The sequence below is a fragment of the Uranotaenia lowii genome, chromosome 2 (assembly GCF_029784155.1).
Source record: "Uranotaenia lowii strain MFRU-FL chromosome 2, ASM2978415v1, whole genome shotgun sequence".
In the NCBI taxonomy this organism is placed as follows: Eukaryota; Metazoa; Arthropoda; class Insecta; order Diptera; family Culicidae; genus Uranotaenia; species Uranotaenia lowii.
In genome coordinates, this window is record NC_073692.1 from 393,772,440 (window position 1) to 393,788,418 (window position 15,979).

At 37.5% G+C, this 15,979-nt stretch overlaps 1 protein-coding gene across 1 annotated transcript in view; it reads right to left on the reverse strand.

Moving 5' to 3' along the window:
- The window catches only part of LOC129749241 (MOXD1 homolog 2-like), a gene marked incomplete at its 5' end in the record, with an annotated part of 126,920 nt that overhangs the window by 54,602 nt on the left and 56,339 nt on the right, over positions 1-15,979 (reverse strand). The window contains one exon of the mRNA XM_055744178.1: positions 7,974-8,252. Coding sequence (XP_055600153.1) covers positions 7,974-8,252 — 279 coding nt within the window. The remainder of the gene's footprint in view (positions 1-7,973; positions 8,253-15,979) is intronic.

Below are 15,979 nucleotides of genomic sequence, written 5' to 3' on the forward strand. Positions count from 1 at the left end.
GTTAGGATTTTACTAGCAAAGGTTAGTAACCGGGCTTAGAGTAAAGCAGTGAAAATAGACATAATTTATCTAGAGCTTCCCTTTAGATGCTGATTATTACACATAAGTATGTGAAAAATCTCAAAACTGTGATGAATTTGTGATTCATTTATCCAGATGCTCCCAAAACATGCTCGATTGATGCTTGATTGGATTTTTTTCAAATTTAAAATTATGTTCACGAAAAAAAAGCATCAAACGAAGAGTTTCTGAGAATTTTTTCACATCTAGAACACTTTGGTTCTAATCTACTCAAAATATGAGATATATTTTAGAATCTACTTAAGATTAGAATTAGTTACAGGGTCAAAAGAATCAAAATATATTATCCTACAAAGTAATAGGTTCAACGAAATACAATGGTTGGAAATAAAAGCACTTATCTATGTTTGAACATTTTTGTTGATATAACCGGTTCAAAAGTTTTGAATAGATTTATCCTTCATGGTTATGCCAACACAGTTAAAAAATGCACAATAAAGGCCATTTTACTTTACTAATGAAAACTTTAATCTTTCCTGACTTAACTCATCATGTTACTCCTTAACACATTTCGGAAAAAATACGAGGGGACCTGAATGTAAAAATAAAACCTTAATGAAAACAATTCAAAATTGAAATGTACGAGAATTTTCATTTTTTACTGCTCACTGCATGTTATGCATATGCAATTTTATGCATTTGATAGTAAAACGTTTATCTTCAAAATTAAACACATCGCTTCAAGCTACTCAAGAAACCTAAACTTGTGGAATTTGGTTCTGGGATTTCTGAGATTTTAAATGATAAAACTTGGTGTTTCACGGCTTAGATTGCTTTGTAATCATGAGGGCGTTAGAAAAAATTACTGCTTTAGGCATAACAAAGAATGAGCAATAAATGTTTAATAAGGCCGGAACAAATATCAATTTGGTCAATCACGGAGTAGCAACCATTGGCGATGCGGAATTCGTTCTGCTGAGCCACGCCTGCGATCATGGGATTTGAAATGCATTGGTTTAAATGATGATTTCACTCAAGGAATTTATTTGATTAGTTGAGTAAGCATTTCAGATTCAATGATTTAGGGTGGATGTGAGTAGTCAATCAAGCTAAGCTAAGCTAAGCTAATAAGGCCGGAACAAATATCAATTTCTTCTTTTGTCACCAGCCCCCCCCCCCCCCCCCCCTTTCGAAACTTCCAAAAACCCGAAGGGGGAAATAAATAAAGTTTGAAGTAATTTATGTTGATTCCAATAAAAAATTCCAATATCTGAAAGTCTACAAGACTAAAAATAAAATTTAAGAAGATGGGAGTTATTTCACCTTTTGTTTTCTCGATTTCATTGAATTATTCGATAAAAAATTACTTGATTTATAGGTTTTGTGCAACAATATAATATGAAATTTTGTTGCATACAAGCTTCCGTGCAATTTATTCCAATTTATTTGTTTTTCGCATTATTTTTTATTGTCCCCCCCCTCGCGATGTTCCAACTCCGAGTGACAAAAGAAGGATTTGAAATTTGTTCCGGCCTAATAAGAGTTTGATGTTTTAGAAAAAAATAATAAATAGGTATTAGTCCAAAGCACTTTGAAAAAAGGCTGTTTGGCCCTGTTGTTTATTCAGGCATTTTAAAGTCAACTTTTGGGTTAAGATAAATATTTTCAATATTGTTTTAATTTTCCACCATTTGACTTGAAAAAAATAAAGCTTACACCACAAATCAGAACAATGATGACGATGTTTTAAAAGAGATCTTTGAAATATGAACGTATGTATTTCCTTTGCCCTTATTTTACAATCAAACGCAATCTCAGACTCATATTTGTATCTTCACGTCAAATTGAATAGTTGGTTATTTTATTTCATCAATTAAAAAAAGTGAGTATAAATGTAATGAGAAGTTGACCATAAAGATTTATCCAAATATGTTTTTATATATCGTTGTAACGGAAAATTACTTAAGAGTTAAATCACATCTTTCATCACTATTAGACTAAGATATTTCATTTAACGACAGTCGACACTATATGCAATTACAAATTGAAACTTATTTTTAATATTAACTTCGATTTGCAATTCCACAATCCCTTAATAAATATTGAACCTAGAATCCATTTTTCTTATTACTTATCATTTTGAAAATAAAAAAAAAAAATTTTTATGCTGACACGAAATAATCTTCAAAAAAATGTTTTATGTTTCTTGTCCTTCTAAATGTTAAATTCCACATTCAAAAGGGTATTGATTACAAAATGCTAAAAAAATTAACTTTTTTCAGAGGTGCGTAAAATTAAAGAGCTTATTTTTGATTAATTTGGGTGTCTTGTCTGAGAAAACTGTATAAAGTAACACAAATTTAAAAAAAATCAAGATTTCAAACAATGATGAACTTTCTAGAAGTTCGCTAGAAATTTTGACGACTTCTGCAAAAAGAAAAGAAGTATTCTTTCTGTTTTCTTTTACTTTGATTGTAAAATGCTAGAATATTAACGATTATTTAAGGAATTTTAAACAAAATATTCTCTTGGATATTTTAAAAAAATAAGTCGAATAAGTCAAATTTCATTCTTCAACAAATTTGTTAAATATAATTAAACTTGGGAAATTCAGTAATGTCAGAAACATTTGTATAATGTTACCTTTTGAAATTTGAAAAAATTGTAGAAATTATCTTTTTTGATCAAACTTTCCTCTGAAAATTGGTGAAAGGCTGTTGTTTGATTGATAAATAAAATATTAAAATAATAAAATTGAAAACAAATGTTTATTGATTTGCCTTTGGTGAATGGATCTCACAGACTTTGTATCTTAAGATTAAGGAACACTACTTATAGCTATTTTGAAACTACGTTTACACATGTTAAAATAATTGTGAATATTGTTAATTTTTTCGGCAATATTTTATTTAAACCAAAGGTTTGACTTTTTTTTGTGCCATTCATTTTAAATTGTTAGATTTCATATTAACTTTATTGGTTGAAGTAATTCTTATATTAAAAAAAATTAAATTAGGAACAACAGGTGAACTGTTGCTTAGAATAAAATATTACTTCTATCCGATAAAGTAAAAAAAAATCTATCGAGTTATTTCCTTTTTAAATCAGCATTTGTTTGTGATTTTTTTTTCTAAATTTTTGTTTTATTTCTGACATGATCTTCAATTTATTTTGGAACTTGGATTTTTATTTCATTTCAAATCTGGTTTCATTTAAAATATTTTCTATTTATGCATTGATTTTTATGTCCGAAGCTAACAATCCATTTTTTATTGAAATTTTCATTTTTATTCGTTTTCTATTCTTTCGCAAATTTTGATTTCAACTTTGAACTACTTACTACTTTGAACTTATTTTCAACCAAATTTCCAATAAAGAACATCTTTGAAACAATTTATTAACGACTTGTGGAAAAAAATATTGATTGAATTTTGGATTCTTATTCATTTTGAATCGTTACAGTGGAATTTCTCATTTACACAAGCCTGTTTCATGGCAAATAGTTTTTGAAATCTTTTTTTATTTATTCTGCATTTTTAGTATACTTATTATTTCTTGCTTAATTTGAATTTGGAAACCCCTTCCCTCATAAACGGGTCCTTCGCACTGGCCTGGTGAGTACTTTTTTTTCGTAAAAAGCACACATTAACAGTTTAAAAAAGAAAAAGAAAATATTGAAAAAAAGATCTGATTATAATACATCTCGGATTGCATTTCGGATAACCGAAACTTCAAAACCAAACAGATGTTTTTTTTCCAAATTTTCAAAACAATATATGAACTATTTTGAAAAATTTATCAACATTTTCAAAGAAATCCATTTTTCACTAAGCAATTTTTATACATTGGTTGTTTTTTATTTAAATTTTTCATCAGTAAAAAATTGAAAAATTGCCAATGTTCATACAAGACACATGATTGAGGTAACAATTATTCCTGGTTTAAGAGTTAACCATCTAGAACTTGTTTGAAGTTTTTTTATAGGAACTCGTTTCGAAACAACAAATGTCTTGAAAGGAACCCGTGGAGATGAGATGAAGAATGCATAGAATAAAGATAAATGGTAATTATAAACATAAAACAAAGATGTGGCAACACTAGATAGAAGTTTTAAAATGCCAACAAAAATACAAATCAGTTATAGGTCTAATTTTGTGAGAAATTGACGTCTTAAATCGAGATTATTAATTACAAGCTGACCCTGTGTGCTTTGCTACACCTTCTAAAATTAACCAAAATTTTTTGAAGGCATTATTAAAGATCAATTTCAGCATTAATTGTGAGCAAGCACTTAATTATGAGAACTGTGGCTGGAGTTTCTTATTACAATACAATGATGATTTTATCATATTTAGTGAGATTTGATCTGTAAATTTGTTTTCAAATCTTAAAGTTTTACTGTGTTTTATAAGTTAACTAGCTGACCTGGTGTGCTTTGCTTTACCTTTCAAAAGTAAATGAAATTTTCTGAAGGTTATTCAAATTTTAATTGTTTTGTGAGCATGATTTAAAATCAAACTACAACATAAATCAAAAGTCACCGCTAGGAATTAGAAATGCAACTAAAGAATTGAATTGCAATACAAAAGTGACATGAACTCATTTTCAGAAACTATCAGAATTATTTTCAAACTTTGATATTTTTTATTTGTTTTTATAAGCTTCATAAGTTCTTTAATTATTTAATTCATATAAATTCCCCACCCTCTGGGCCAGAGGTCTTTCAATGCTGAAAGGGCTCACGGACTATACCTTACAACAAAAATTATATGAATTCTTTATTTTTTCTACCCATACTGCAAGGCGTAAGGGTCTATCCTTTCCTTCATCGTCAATCCTATGCTATGCAAAAAAGAATGGTTTCAAATAATCATAGACATATGTATGTGTTTCCATACCATGCCAAATTTGGTTCTATTTGCTTGGTTAGTTGTCTAGTCGAGATATGTAGAATCATGTAAGAGGTTCCCATTTTCTCTTTCCATCCCTCCATTGGATGAAGCGGTAAGTACTAGAAATATTTATAGAAATATTTCTAGTACTTAAATACCGTTTGATGCCAAATTTGGTCACATTTGTTCAATTAATTCTCAATTTATGTAGAAAAAAAGCATGGAAGCTCCCTGACCCCATTTATATCTGCCTGCTGAAAGCATGGAGGGGCCTCAATTCATCATACTATCAATACCCTACCATGCCAAATTTGGTTCCATTTTCTAGATAAGTTCTCGAGCTATGTATAAAATTGTTTGGAAACTCCCCCCCTTTCTTTTCCATCTCCTCCGCTGGAAGAAAGAAGGTGTCTTGAATAACCATAGAAACATTTCTTGAATTGAAATACTCTTACATGCCAAATTTGGTTCCATTTGCTCGTTTTGTTAGGGATCTTTACATGAGTCCTCTCCCTCTTCCTATCACTCCACTGGAAAAGAAGAGGGATGCCATACATCCGGGGAACATTTATCATACCCTATTATTAGCCCATGCCAAATTTGGTTCCATTTGTTTGATTTTTTTTCTTTAGTCATAAAAAAATTTCTATGGAAACCCTCCTCCTTCTCTAATATTTCCCTATTGAAAAGAGGAAGGAATCTCTTATAATCATAAAATCATTCTCTTACCTAAATACCCTCCTATTCCAAATCTGGTTCTGACAATGAGACAATTCTAAAACACTCTAATTTATAGAAATCGATAGCGATCCAGCTGAGTTACATAAGCGCGAATGAGTCCCTAAATTTGATTTTTGTTGAATTCTATAAGGGAATGCTCTTTATACTCTAAACGCTGTCTCGATCCTCCAGATGGTCGGATTTTAATGAATCATAATGCTCGATTTGTTAAAATTCAACCAACTGGAGGATCAAGACAGCGGTTGGTTGATTTTTTAATAAATGTTATTTTTAAATAATAAAAAAAACTAAAATAATTAAAAAAAACTAAAAATATATTTTTTTGATTCATTGAAGGAAAATAACGCGTACTTCAGTATCGTCCAATCAAGCTCCGAAATCATCTCAGCCTTCTATTCGTCAATCGATTCACTTCTTTCTCGGGAGATCTCCCTTATTTAATTACCATGATTTTCCCGAAAGCATCAACTCGATCCGTTTCGGAGCTGGGTGCTTTTTTTTCTTTACAAAGAAACGTGTGCTACTGCGTGATAAGCGACCGTACACTCGAATTTACAAATCCACGTACATCGCCCCTCGCGTGCCACGCCATGCGACAAATGTCATCCCAAATCAATCCACTTCCTCATCCCTCTATGCAGGCATGGCAGGAGCCGAAGGAGCCTGGGGGCTCCAAAAAGATGTCCCAATTGACTGTCGAGGAACTTGGCCCAGGATTGAGGGAACGAATGGATCAAGAAAGGTACAGCTGGGCAAATACCGGGAGAAAGTACCGATAAAAATACCGAAAGAAATCCAATTGTCTACGTGTCACTCGGCGCGTCGTCGCAAGATGCAAGAAGAGATCCTTCGTGTTGTTTGTGTATACAAAGTTCGGGGACGAAGTCTTCTAAGCTTCTCGCAAGTGCCCGATTGCCTTCGGCAAATGGTTTGGCAACTCGTGCGGAAATCTTACGAATGGCACAAATAATTCACGCAATCAAATGGCGAAAAAACAAAGAAAAATTTGGGAACCGTTTGCGTGATATTGTGGGGGTGGTTGGTAGAAAATGCACCAATGAGAGAAATTTTGAAAGACTTTAATGACAAAAATGACAAAAATGACAAAAATGACAAAAATGACAAAAATGACAAAAATTACAAAAATGACAAAAATGACAAAAATGACAAAAATGACAAAAATGACAAAAATGACAAAAATGACAAAAATGACAAAAATGACAAAAATGACAAAAATGACAAAAATGACAAAAATGACAAAAATGACAAAAATGACAAAAATGACAAAAATGACAAAAATGACAAAAATGACAAAAATGACAAAAATGACAAAAATGACAAAAATGACAAAAATGACAAAAATGACAAAAATGACAAAAATGACAAAAATGACAAAAATGACAAAAATGACAAAAATGACAAAAATGACAAAAATGACAAAAATGACAAAAATGACAAAAATGACAAAAATGACAAAAATGACAAAAATGACAAAAATGACAAAAATGACAATTTTTTTAAATAAATATAAGATTTATATTTAATAACACTTATTAACCAGCTTCGTAGAATTTATTCTGAAATAACTAGAAACAACAAATGCCGCTGCTCAATTATAAATTTAATTATGTGTTCCTAACGAATGGTTCCTTTTACTTAGTAAGTCCCGAGCCCTTTTCCTGATTTCTTCCTTTTGACTGCATGCGTAGAAATCCTTTGACTCTTTGCAAAACCCGCCTGTTCGTGTCGTTGTCGAAAACGTATGACCGAACGAGGGAAACCCCGATGCCAGCAAACATCCCCCGAAGGATGTGACAAGTTGTGCTTGTTTCACACACGACCAAGCGCGAAAATTCGTTATCTTGACTTCTGGCTCCCGGCAATCGGTTCTGTTTTTGATTCACCTCTTCCTTTGTGCTGATTTCCCTGATTTGCGGGATTGATTGAGCAGGTAGGTTTCGGTATTCTTTTTGAAGCACAATGGAGTCGATTTATTTTTTTTTTTTTTTATTGCTTTCAACTGGTTGTATCAATCAATAGAAGGTTTCAACCAAATTGAAAAAAAAAATCAAAAACTAAAATTAGAACCAACTTCACAGGTTATTTTAAGAGCTTACTCAGAGGTTCAAACTCTTTTATTGAAAATTTATTTAGTTCTTTTGTTATTCAAGTATTTTTCCTACCAACATTTTAAAAATTAGGTGAAGGATGTCCCCTTTTTTCCTCCATCAATGCTCCCATCATAATTGAAGCACCCCTAGGTCTAACCGGAGGGAAAAAACATTAAAAAGGAACTCCAATCGTCCCGACAACACTTACCCTAATCAGATGGTGTTTGCGATTGATATCGCTCAGTTTGAACATTTTGCACCAGTGGAGGGTGTGGTCCGCCTGGGGCAGCTCGACGTCCTGATTGCGCAGTTCCATGATCTTCATCCGGGCGTCCAGCTTGATCGGTGTCTGGTTGACGCGCTGGGTCAGGAAGAGGGACCGGGCCTGTTTGAAGGCTTCCGCCGGATCCGGAAGACTGCCGGGGGTGTACGAGGACCCGTGCGGTTCCTCGTCGTGGTACATGTAGATGACCCGCATGGTGTCGTTCTGAGGAAAAGAGATAGATAAAAGAATGATTAGTATGTTTGAATATACTTCAAATTAGAAAAAGAGCATTGGATATATGTACTGAGCAGGTGAATTAGAATCCCGGCAATTTGATAACAGGTTTGAAATTATTCATCAACAGTGGATCAAACATAGGTTTACTTCCATGACAGAAGTGAGGCTTATGATCAAATTGATATAAAAGTTGAAACTGTTTTTCTATTTACCCTACACCCACATATAAGACTTAACATAAATAATAAACTTCCTTGGCGGTGGAATTATTAGTGTTATATGCTTTGCTGGCATATTATCCAACTTCTAATAATTGGAATTGTCCTTGCAGCGGAACAAAATTGCCTATGTCTGAAAGAGACCAAATTAAACATTCCATATCCTATCACAAGACAAAGCAGGACAGAAACAATCAGCCAGCAAGGATATTGTCTAATGTGTCCGAAAAAATCCGTGGTGATTTCGCGTCTAAAGATCCTGTGATCCGTTTTCTGCCGTTGACATTGCAATCGATTTCGTTCCCGCACGCAACTAAGTCGGTCTTCGCTGCCGCTGGTGTTTTACAATTTTAAAGGCCCCTGTACACTATCAAACATATTGACCGTTTAAGCACTGATCCAAATCATCGATTGGAATTCTCGTGATTTTTCGCTCTAAATTTTTCCCAACAATGAGTGGAGATAACGATAGCTTTAAGCTGCCCTCATTTCTTCGTACCATAAGATCTAAGGTGAAGTGAAAGGATTCCATTGGTTATGTGAGGAATGTGCCAAGTTCTTGAATAACACCACCTTTAAACGCCTTTCTTCCAAACTGAATTCGCGAAGTTCAATGCCAGCTTGGAAAAGATTTCTGGAACTTGTCCCAACATTGATAGCCAATCGAATCATCGCCGATGCATGGATTAACCTCTAAGAGCTCCTGATGAGCCAATTTTTACTTCAGCGGTTGGTACAAGGTCAACAACGTCAAGAGCATTGCGACTGTTGCACCTCCGGGAAAAAAAAGTTTTGGATCTACTTTGCTACACTTCAAAATACCGTGACGGCAGCTGATATCGAAAACCTTGTTAAAGAATGCCTATCCGGCGATGTTGCTGAGGCACACCTTTTGGTAAAAAAAGACTCCGACTTACCCCAACTCAAGTGGGTCTCTTTCAAATTCGGCGTTGATTTAAGCCTTTGACCCGCGGGATTAGCCAGATGGCCTGCTGAAGTGCTATTCCGACAGTTCGAGGATTCTGGCTCCACTTTTTCCACATCCGCGATCTCCAAAAGGCTCCTACAAGCCAAGTTACACTGACGGTTGCACCCAGTTTATTTACTCCTACTGTGGGAACCGGTACTCCGGAGTACTCCCAGCTTCTGTTAGCGATGAATTTTTAGTTCATCCAACTCCGCTTCGACACGACGACGACCCTATAATTGGTCTTCCTCGCACTGACAATGGTTCTTTACCGGAACTCAACGAATTGGGCATTTTGGAGACCTCTAAGCTGCTGATTGCGGCCAGCGTCATCAGTCGTCCCGGCACTGAGTTCGATTGTTGTGATGAGGTTCTTCTGCAATCCTGCATCTTCAAACAAGTACAAACGAAACGTTGTTTTAGAACTTTCCTATTGCGTGACGAAAGTTTAGTTTCCAGCTGTTCAGACATGGCATGCTCTGACCTGAATCACCTGCTGCTTGCCTGCGAATACGATCATATTACAGCTTCTTCATGGTCTTCTTCACCGGGACGCAAAGACCAAGGCACTTCGGAGACTTCTAAACCCATCGACTTAGTCGCGCTGATTCCCCGCTTGCATTTTCAGTTGTCCCAACCCTGAGTTTGATTTTGGCGACGAGGTTCTCCAGCCTTTAGTTACATGCAAGTATCACTGCGAGCCTGTCATGCTTACTGTTCCTCTGGCATCTTTTTTCGGGATCTTGAAAATGTTTCAACTTGTATTTATCTTTCAGCACCGGGACGCAACGTATCAGTTCTAACGGAGACCCCTTTGCCCGTCGACTCAGTCGCCCTGAGTTTTTTTGTGGCGCAGGAGTTCTACAGTCTTTTTTTATTAGTTGACTAGCTGATCCCATACGAACTCCGTTTCGCTTTCAATTTAGAATATGTCATGAATAGTTTGAATGAATGTCAATTTACAGGCATTTTCCAGATGCAATTCCGAGTGCATTTTTAAGCAATAATTGCAATAATGTTTATGTGCGTTCACTTTTTCTGTCGTTTGCTACTAAATTTGAAATCAGGAATCCATTGACCGTGCCAAAATCCCCCGTTTATGAATTTTCGTTTCGATGCGATACAAACACACGTGATTTTTGCAAAGCAAATTTGACAGTTAATATGACCCCCTTTTTTGTCGTTTGATACAAATATTGAAATCAGAAATCAATTGACCGTCCCAACCCCAATAAACCGTGTAGAAATTTCCACTCGATCGTTGCAGATCGGTGGCCTCTTTTCTGAACGTTCATCCTTGAAATCGATTGCCTTTCCTTCAAAACTCCCGTGTGCAAATTTTCAAACCGATCCATTGCATAATAACGTCAATATCGCAAAAAAAAAACAGTGAATAGTTAATATCGATGTCCTCCTTGGCCGACTCCTGATTCCAAATTGTATAATTTGAATCAATTGTTCGTCCTTAATAATTTATATGTACAAATTTTCATCTCAACCCAATGTAATATGGATGACCCCTTTTTCCGGTCCGTTACATAAAATTTTATACCTGAAATGATTTGCGCATCATTCAAAATTCTCGTGTACAAATTTTCATCTTAATCTGATGCATAATAACGTCAATATCGCAAAAAAAAAGCGAACAGTTAAAATGGGGGGTCATCCCTGACTGACTTGCCCCTTATACAAAATTTAATATCGGCAATCCGAACGCAAATTTTCTTTTTAATCCGATGAATAATAACGTCAATTTCACATAAATATTGAAAAGTTGATATGGACGACCCCTTTTGCCGACCCCTTACACTGAATTCGATACCTGGAATCGATTGCTTGTCATTCGAAACTCTTGTGTACTAATTTTCATCTGAATCCGATGTATAATAACGTCAGTTTTACAAAAATAGCGAACAGTGAATATGGACGACCCCTTTGGCTGGCCCCTTACACAAAATTTGATATCGGCAATCGATTGTCCACCTCTAAAACCATCCGAGCGCAAATTTTTATTTCAATCCGATGAACACTAACGTCAATATCACAAAAATATTGAAAAGTTAATATGGACGACCCCTTTTGCCGACCCTGACCCAAAATTCAATACCTGAAATCGATTTCCCATCTCTCAAAACCCCCATGTGCAAATTTTCATCACGATCCGACAAAAAGTAACATGATAAACGCGAAAACAATATTTGTCTTGTATGGACGACCCCCTTCAAAAGGGGTCATCCGAAAATCTGAAAAAAATTTTCATCATTCCTGGTTCTAATGAGCAATCATGCCAAATTTCAGCTCTCTAGCTCTTAAGACGGCTGAGTCTATAGAGGACAAACAAACAAACAAACAAACAAACAAACAAACAAACAAACCCACAGAAATTGCTTTTTATATATATAGACTAGCTGATCCCATACGAACTCCGTTTCGCTTTTGAACTTGGAATATGTCATGAACAGTTTGTATGAAAGTCAATTGCCGAAAATTTTCCAGATGCACTTCCGAATTCATTGTTTAGTAATAATTGCAAAAATAATGGACGATTACTTTTTCTGTCGTCTGCTACTAAATTTGAAATCAGGAATCAATTAACCGTGCCAAAAAACCCCGTGTATAAATTTTGTCTCGATCGTTGCATAACAACGCTCTTATTGCCAAAAAGTTAAACCCCTTCGGTGGCATAACATAACACTCTTTGATACCTGAAATTGATTGCCCTTCAAAACTCCCGTTTGCAAATTTCCAAAGCAATCTATTGCATAATTACGTCAATATTGCTAAAAACAGTGAACATTAATCAATATGGACGACCCTTTCGTCGACCCCTAGCAAAACATTTGACATCTGAAATCGATTGCACGTCCCCGAAACTTACCGTGTGCTAATTTTCATTATAATGCGATGTCAAATAACGACGATATTATAAAAATATTAAACGGTTAATATGGACGACCCCCTTTGCCGGCCCCTTATACTGAATTTAATACCCGAAATCCATTGCTCGTCCCTACAAACTCTCGTGTACCAAATTTCATCTGAATCCTATGTATAATAACGACAATATCGCATAAACAGTGAACAGTTAATATGGACGCCCCCTTTGGTCGACCCCTGTTTTTAATTTGGATAAGTGAAATCAATTTGTTGTCCCGAATAACTCCTATGTGCAAATTTTCATCCCAATCCGATGTATAAAAACGTCAATATCACTAAGATATTGAAAGTTAATATGGACGACCCCTTTTGCCGGCCCCTTATACTGAATTTGATAACTGAAATCGATTGCACGTCACTCAAAACTATCGTGTACCAATTTTCATCTGAATACGGTGTATAATAACGTCAATATCGCAAAAACAGCAAACATTTAATATGGACGACCCTTTTGGCTGACCCCTTACATACACCTTGACACCTGAAATCGATTGCTTGTCTTTCAAAACACTCATGTGCAAATTTTCAACACGATCCGACGAAAAGTAACGTCAATATCGCGAAATCAATATTTGTCTTGTATGGACGACCCCCTTCAGAAGGGGTCATCCGAAAATCTGAAAACATTTTTCATCCTTCCTGGTACTAATGAGCATCCATGCCAAATTTCAGACCTCTAGCTCTTAAGACGGCTGAGTCTATAGAGGACAAACAAACAAACAAACAAACAAACAAACAAACAAACAAACATACAGAAATTGCTTTTTATATATACACAGCAAAAAAAGTATTGCTATATTACATCAAATACCTGCACATAACTTGAGTCGCAAATGGTACCTACTTTTACATTGTCTTGATGTACTCGGCTGTTCGGAGACAAATAATTTGTTTCGTACCGCTGATCCATATGGGCCAAATTTCCTAAAAAAGGAAAAATAATGAAATTTGTTTTGAAGCAGTGGGTTTGCTTATATTTTTAATTAATTTTGGAAGTACTTACAAGCCAAACAGATACAGCTGAGGTCCATAATCCGTTTCTTTATTTTTGAAATGAAATCAAATTCCAACGTCAACAAAGGAAAACATTGACTACTTGATGCGATATCACATAGAAGGTTTTGATATTACACTTCACGACGTGTTCACGTTGTGTACATCATTTAGATGTATTATTGCAACAGAAATACGTAATCCCCAGAAATTACATCGTCCATCGTTACATTATTTTTTGCTGTGTATAGAATTACCCAATCTCGGTTTACGGATCCAAGGCACAGGGGCCACCGTGTCCCCCCAGTTTGCTACTCTGTCTATTCGCGCTTCAAGTCAATAAACTTACGACTCAATGCCTGAACTCTCCTCTAATGACTTGAGAACCGACATCTCCTCGCAGTGACTCGAGATTCCTACATAAACCTCTCCTCTTCGTGACTCGAGGCCTGATCTCTCCTCTAACGACTCCAAATCCGACCCTTTCTCTCATGGACTCGAGGTTGACCTCTCCTTCGCACGATTCAAGGTCCAATCTCTCCCCTAGTGACTCATGATCTGACCTTTCCTCTTAATGACTCGAGGTGACCAATCCTCCTCTTGTTAATTAAAGGCCTGATCTCTCCTCTTACGATTCAAGACCCGACTTATTATCATAAAGACTCGGGGTTGACCATACTAACCTCTCCTCCTGAAGATTTGAGGTCTGACCTCTCCTCTAACGACTCGAAACCCGACCTCTTATCTCCAGGATTTGAGGTTTGCAACCTTTGTGCCCGTCGTGTGCCGATCGAGAGCAGTTTATCCTAGACTAGCACCTGGCACAGAACGCACGCTGGACTTAACGCAACTACTCGGATGATTCCCGACGAAGACGTCATCCTACTTCGACTCGAATGCCTAAACCGGCGTCGAGAACCACTCTACCCGTGGGTATTCCTCGATCGTGGAATAACCCTTTCCCAACGATTTTCAGAAGGTCAAGTCTTATCCCCGCAGCTTCGATCGTTGGAAACCGCATCACTCGGATACTCCCCGAAGTTGGAGCATGCTACGCACGAACGCGGGGTCTTATCTTTGTAGCTTCATACCGTGGGGTCGAATGCACAATACTCAACAGCCCCCCGTCGATGAGGTCAGTCTACTCCGACCGTTGTCCGGACTTCTTTATCCCTTTAGCTGACAACCCTACGATTTTTGGCCCACGGCTTTTTAATGCCTGTCATGTGCCAGAACGAGAGCAGCTTGTCCTGGACACGCGCCTGTCACGGTAAACATTTGAGACTTTGAACGCTACGACTCAAATGTTTCTCGACAGTGACGACAAAGTACACCGACTCGAGAGGCTCGACTGGCATCGAGAACCTCTCTTCCCGTGGGTATCCCCCAACAGTGGTTAACCCTCTTCTTGCGAAGTCCGCTACGAGGAAGGTTTAGTCTTATCCCCGCAGTTTCCTTCTAAGGAAGCGGCACTACTCAGATACTCCCTGGCGGTGGGGTATTCTACACAACAGGGCGGCGCTCCCCTGACTTCCGCTACGCCGAAGATGAAGCCTTATCTATGTAGCAAAGGCCCGGACACACACTACTCAGATGCTCCACGTCGATGGAGTTATTCGTTTGCGGACTGACGTTGACTCCAGCTCCTATGCAGGACAGTCATGATCCGGGAGAACCTATCGCTGATCGCATGTCAAGTGTTGGACTCCGTAGACATCCTCTAAACCACGTTGTCTGGTGTTGTGTAGGGCCCACAGGGGGCAAGTATGTTCGTACGTACCGCCGTAAACCTCAGACGGGCAGACACCACATGATCGGGTGTTCTTGGCGAAGCCACATGTCCAAACCGATAGTGGTGCTTCAAGAAGCATCCATGACCAGTCAGTAATTGCGTCATATGGAAGTCCACTTCACCATGTCTTCTTGTTCCTCTCGTTGAGCTGTCCGACAGCTTCTGCCAGTTGGACATCGAGTGTTCGTTGGCGCGATCTCGTACGTTGGGCGTGTCTGTATTATTGTAGCAAAAGACATCCTCCTCTAGCAAAACTGAGATGGGCATGACGCCCGCTACTACGCAGGCGGCTTCGAAAGAGATGGTTTGGTATCCACTGATAACCCGCAGGTTCATCAGCCGCCGAAAGCTGCTAAGTCTTTGCAGGTTACATTGTCTTCCCAGAGCCTGCCTCCAGACCGTTGCTCCGTACCGCAAGATTGACGTTCGAGACCACTGCTAGAGAAATCTTGGCTCCGGTTTTGGCTTGGTTTTGCTCGAGGCCCTTTCGTCTTTGACCGTCCGTGTGCCGAATCGAGAGCAGCTTATCCTGGACACGCATCTGTCACAGCACACATCCGGGGCTTTACGAAACTACTCGGATGATTCCCAGCGAAGACGTCATCCTACACCGACGACGTGAAGTCACTCTACCCGAGAGTATTTCGCGGCGTGAATACTCTTCCTCGACATGTTCGACTGCGAAGACGATCCCTAAGTAATCGGCCCAGCATTGGCCACCACTTTGCGCATCTACTCGTTTTGCGAGTCAGGTCTATGCCCACCGAAACGCAAAACGAGTTGGCGATCGCTCTCCCTCTGGTCA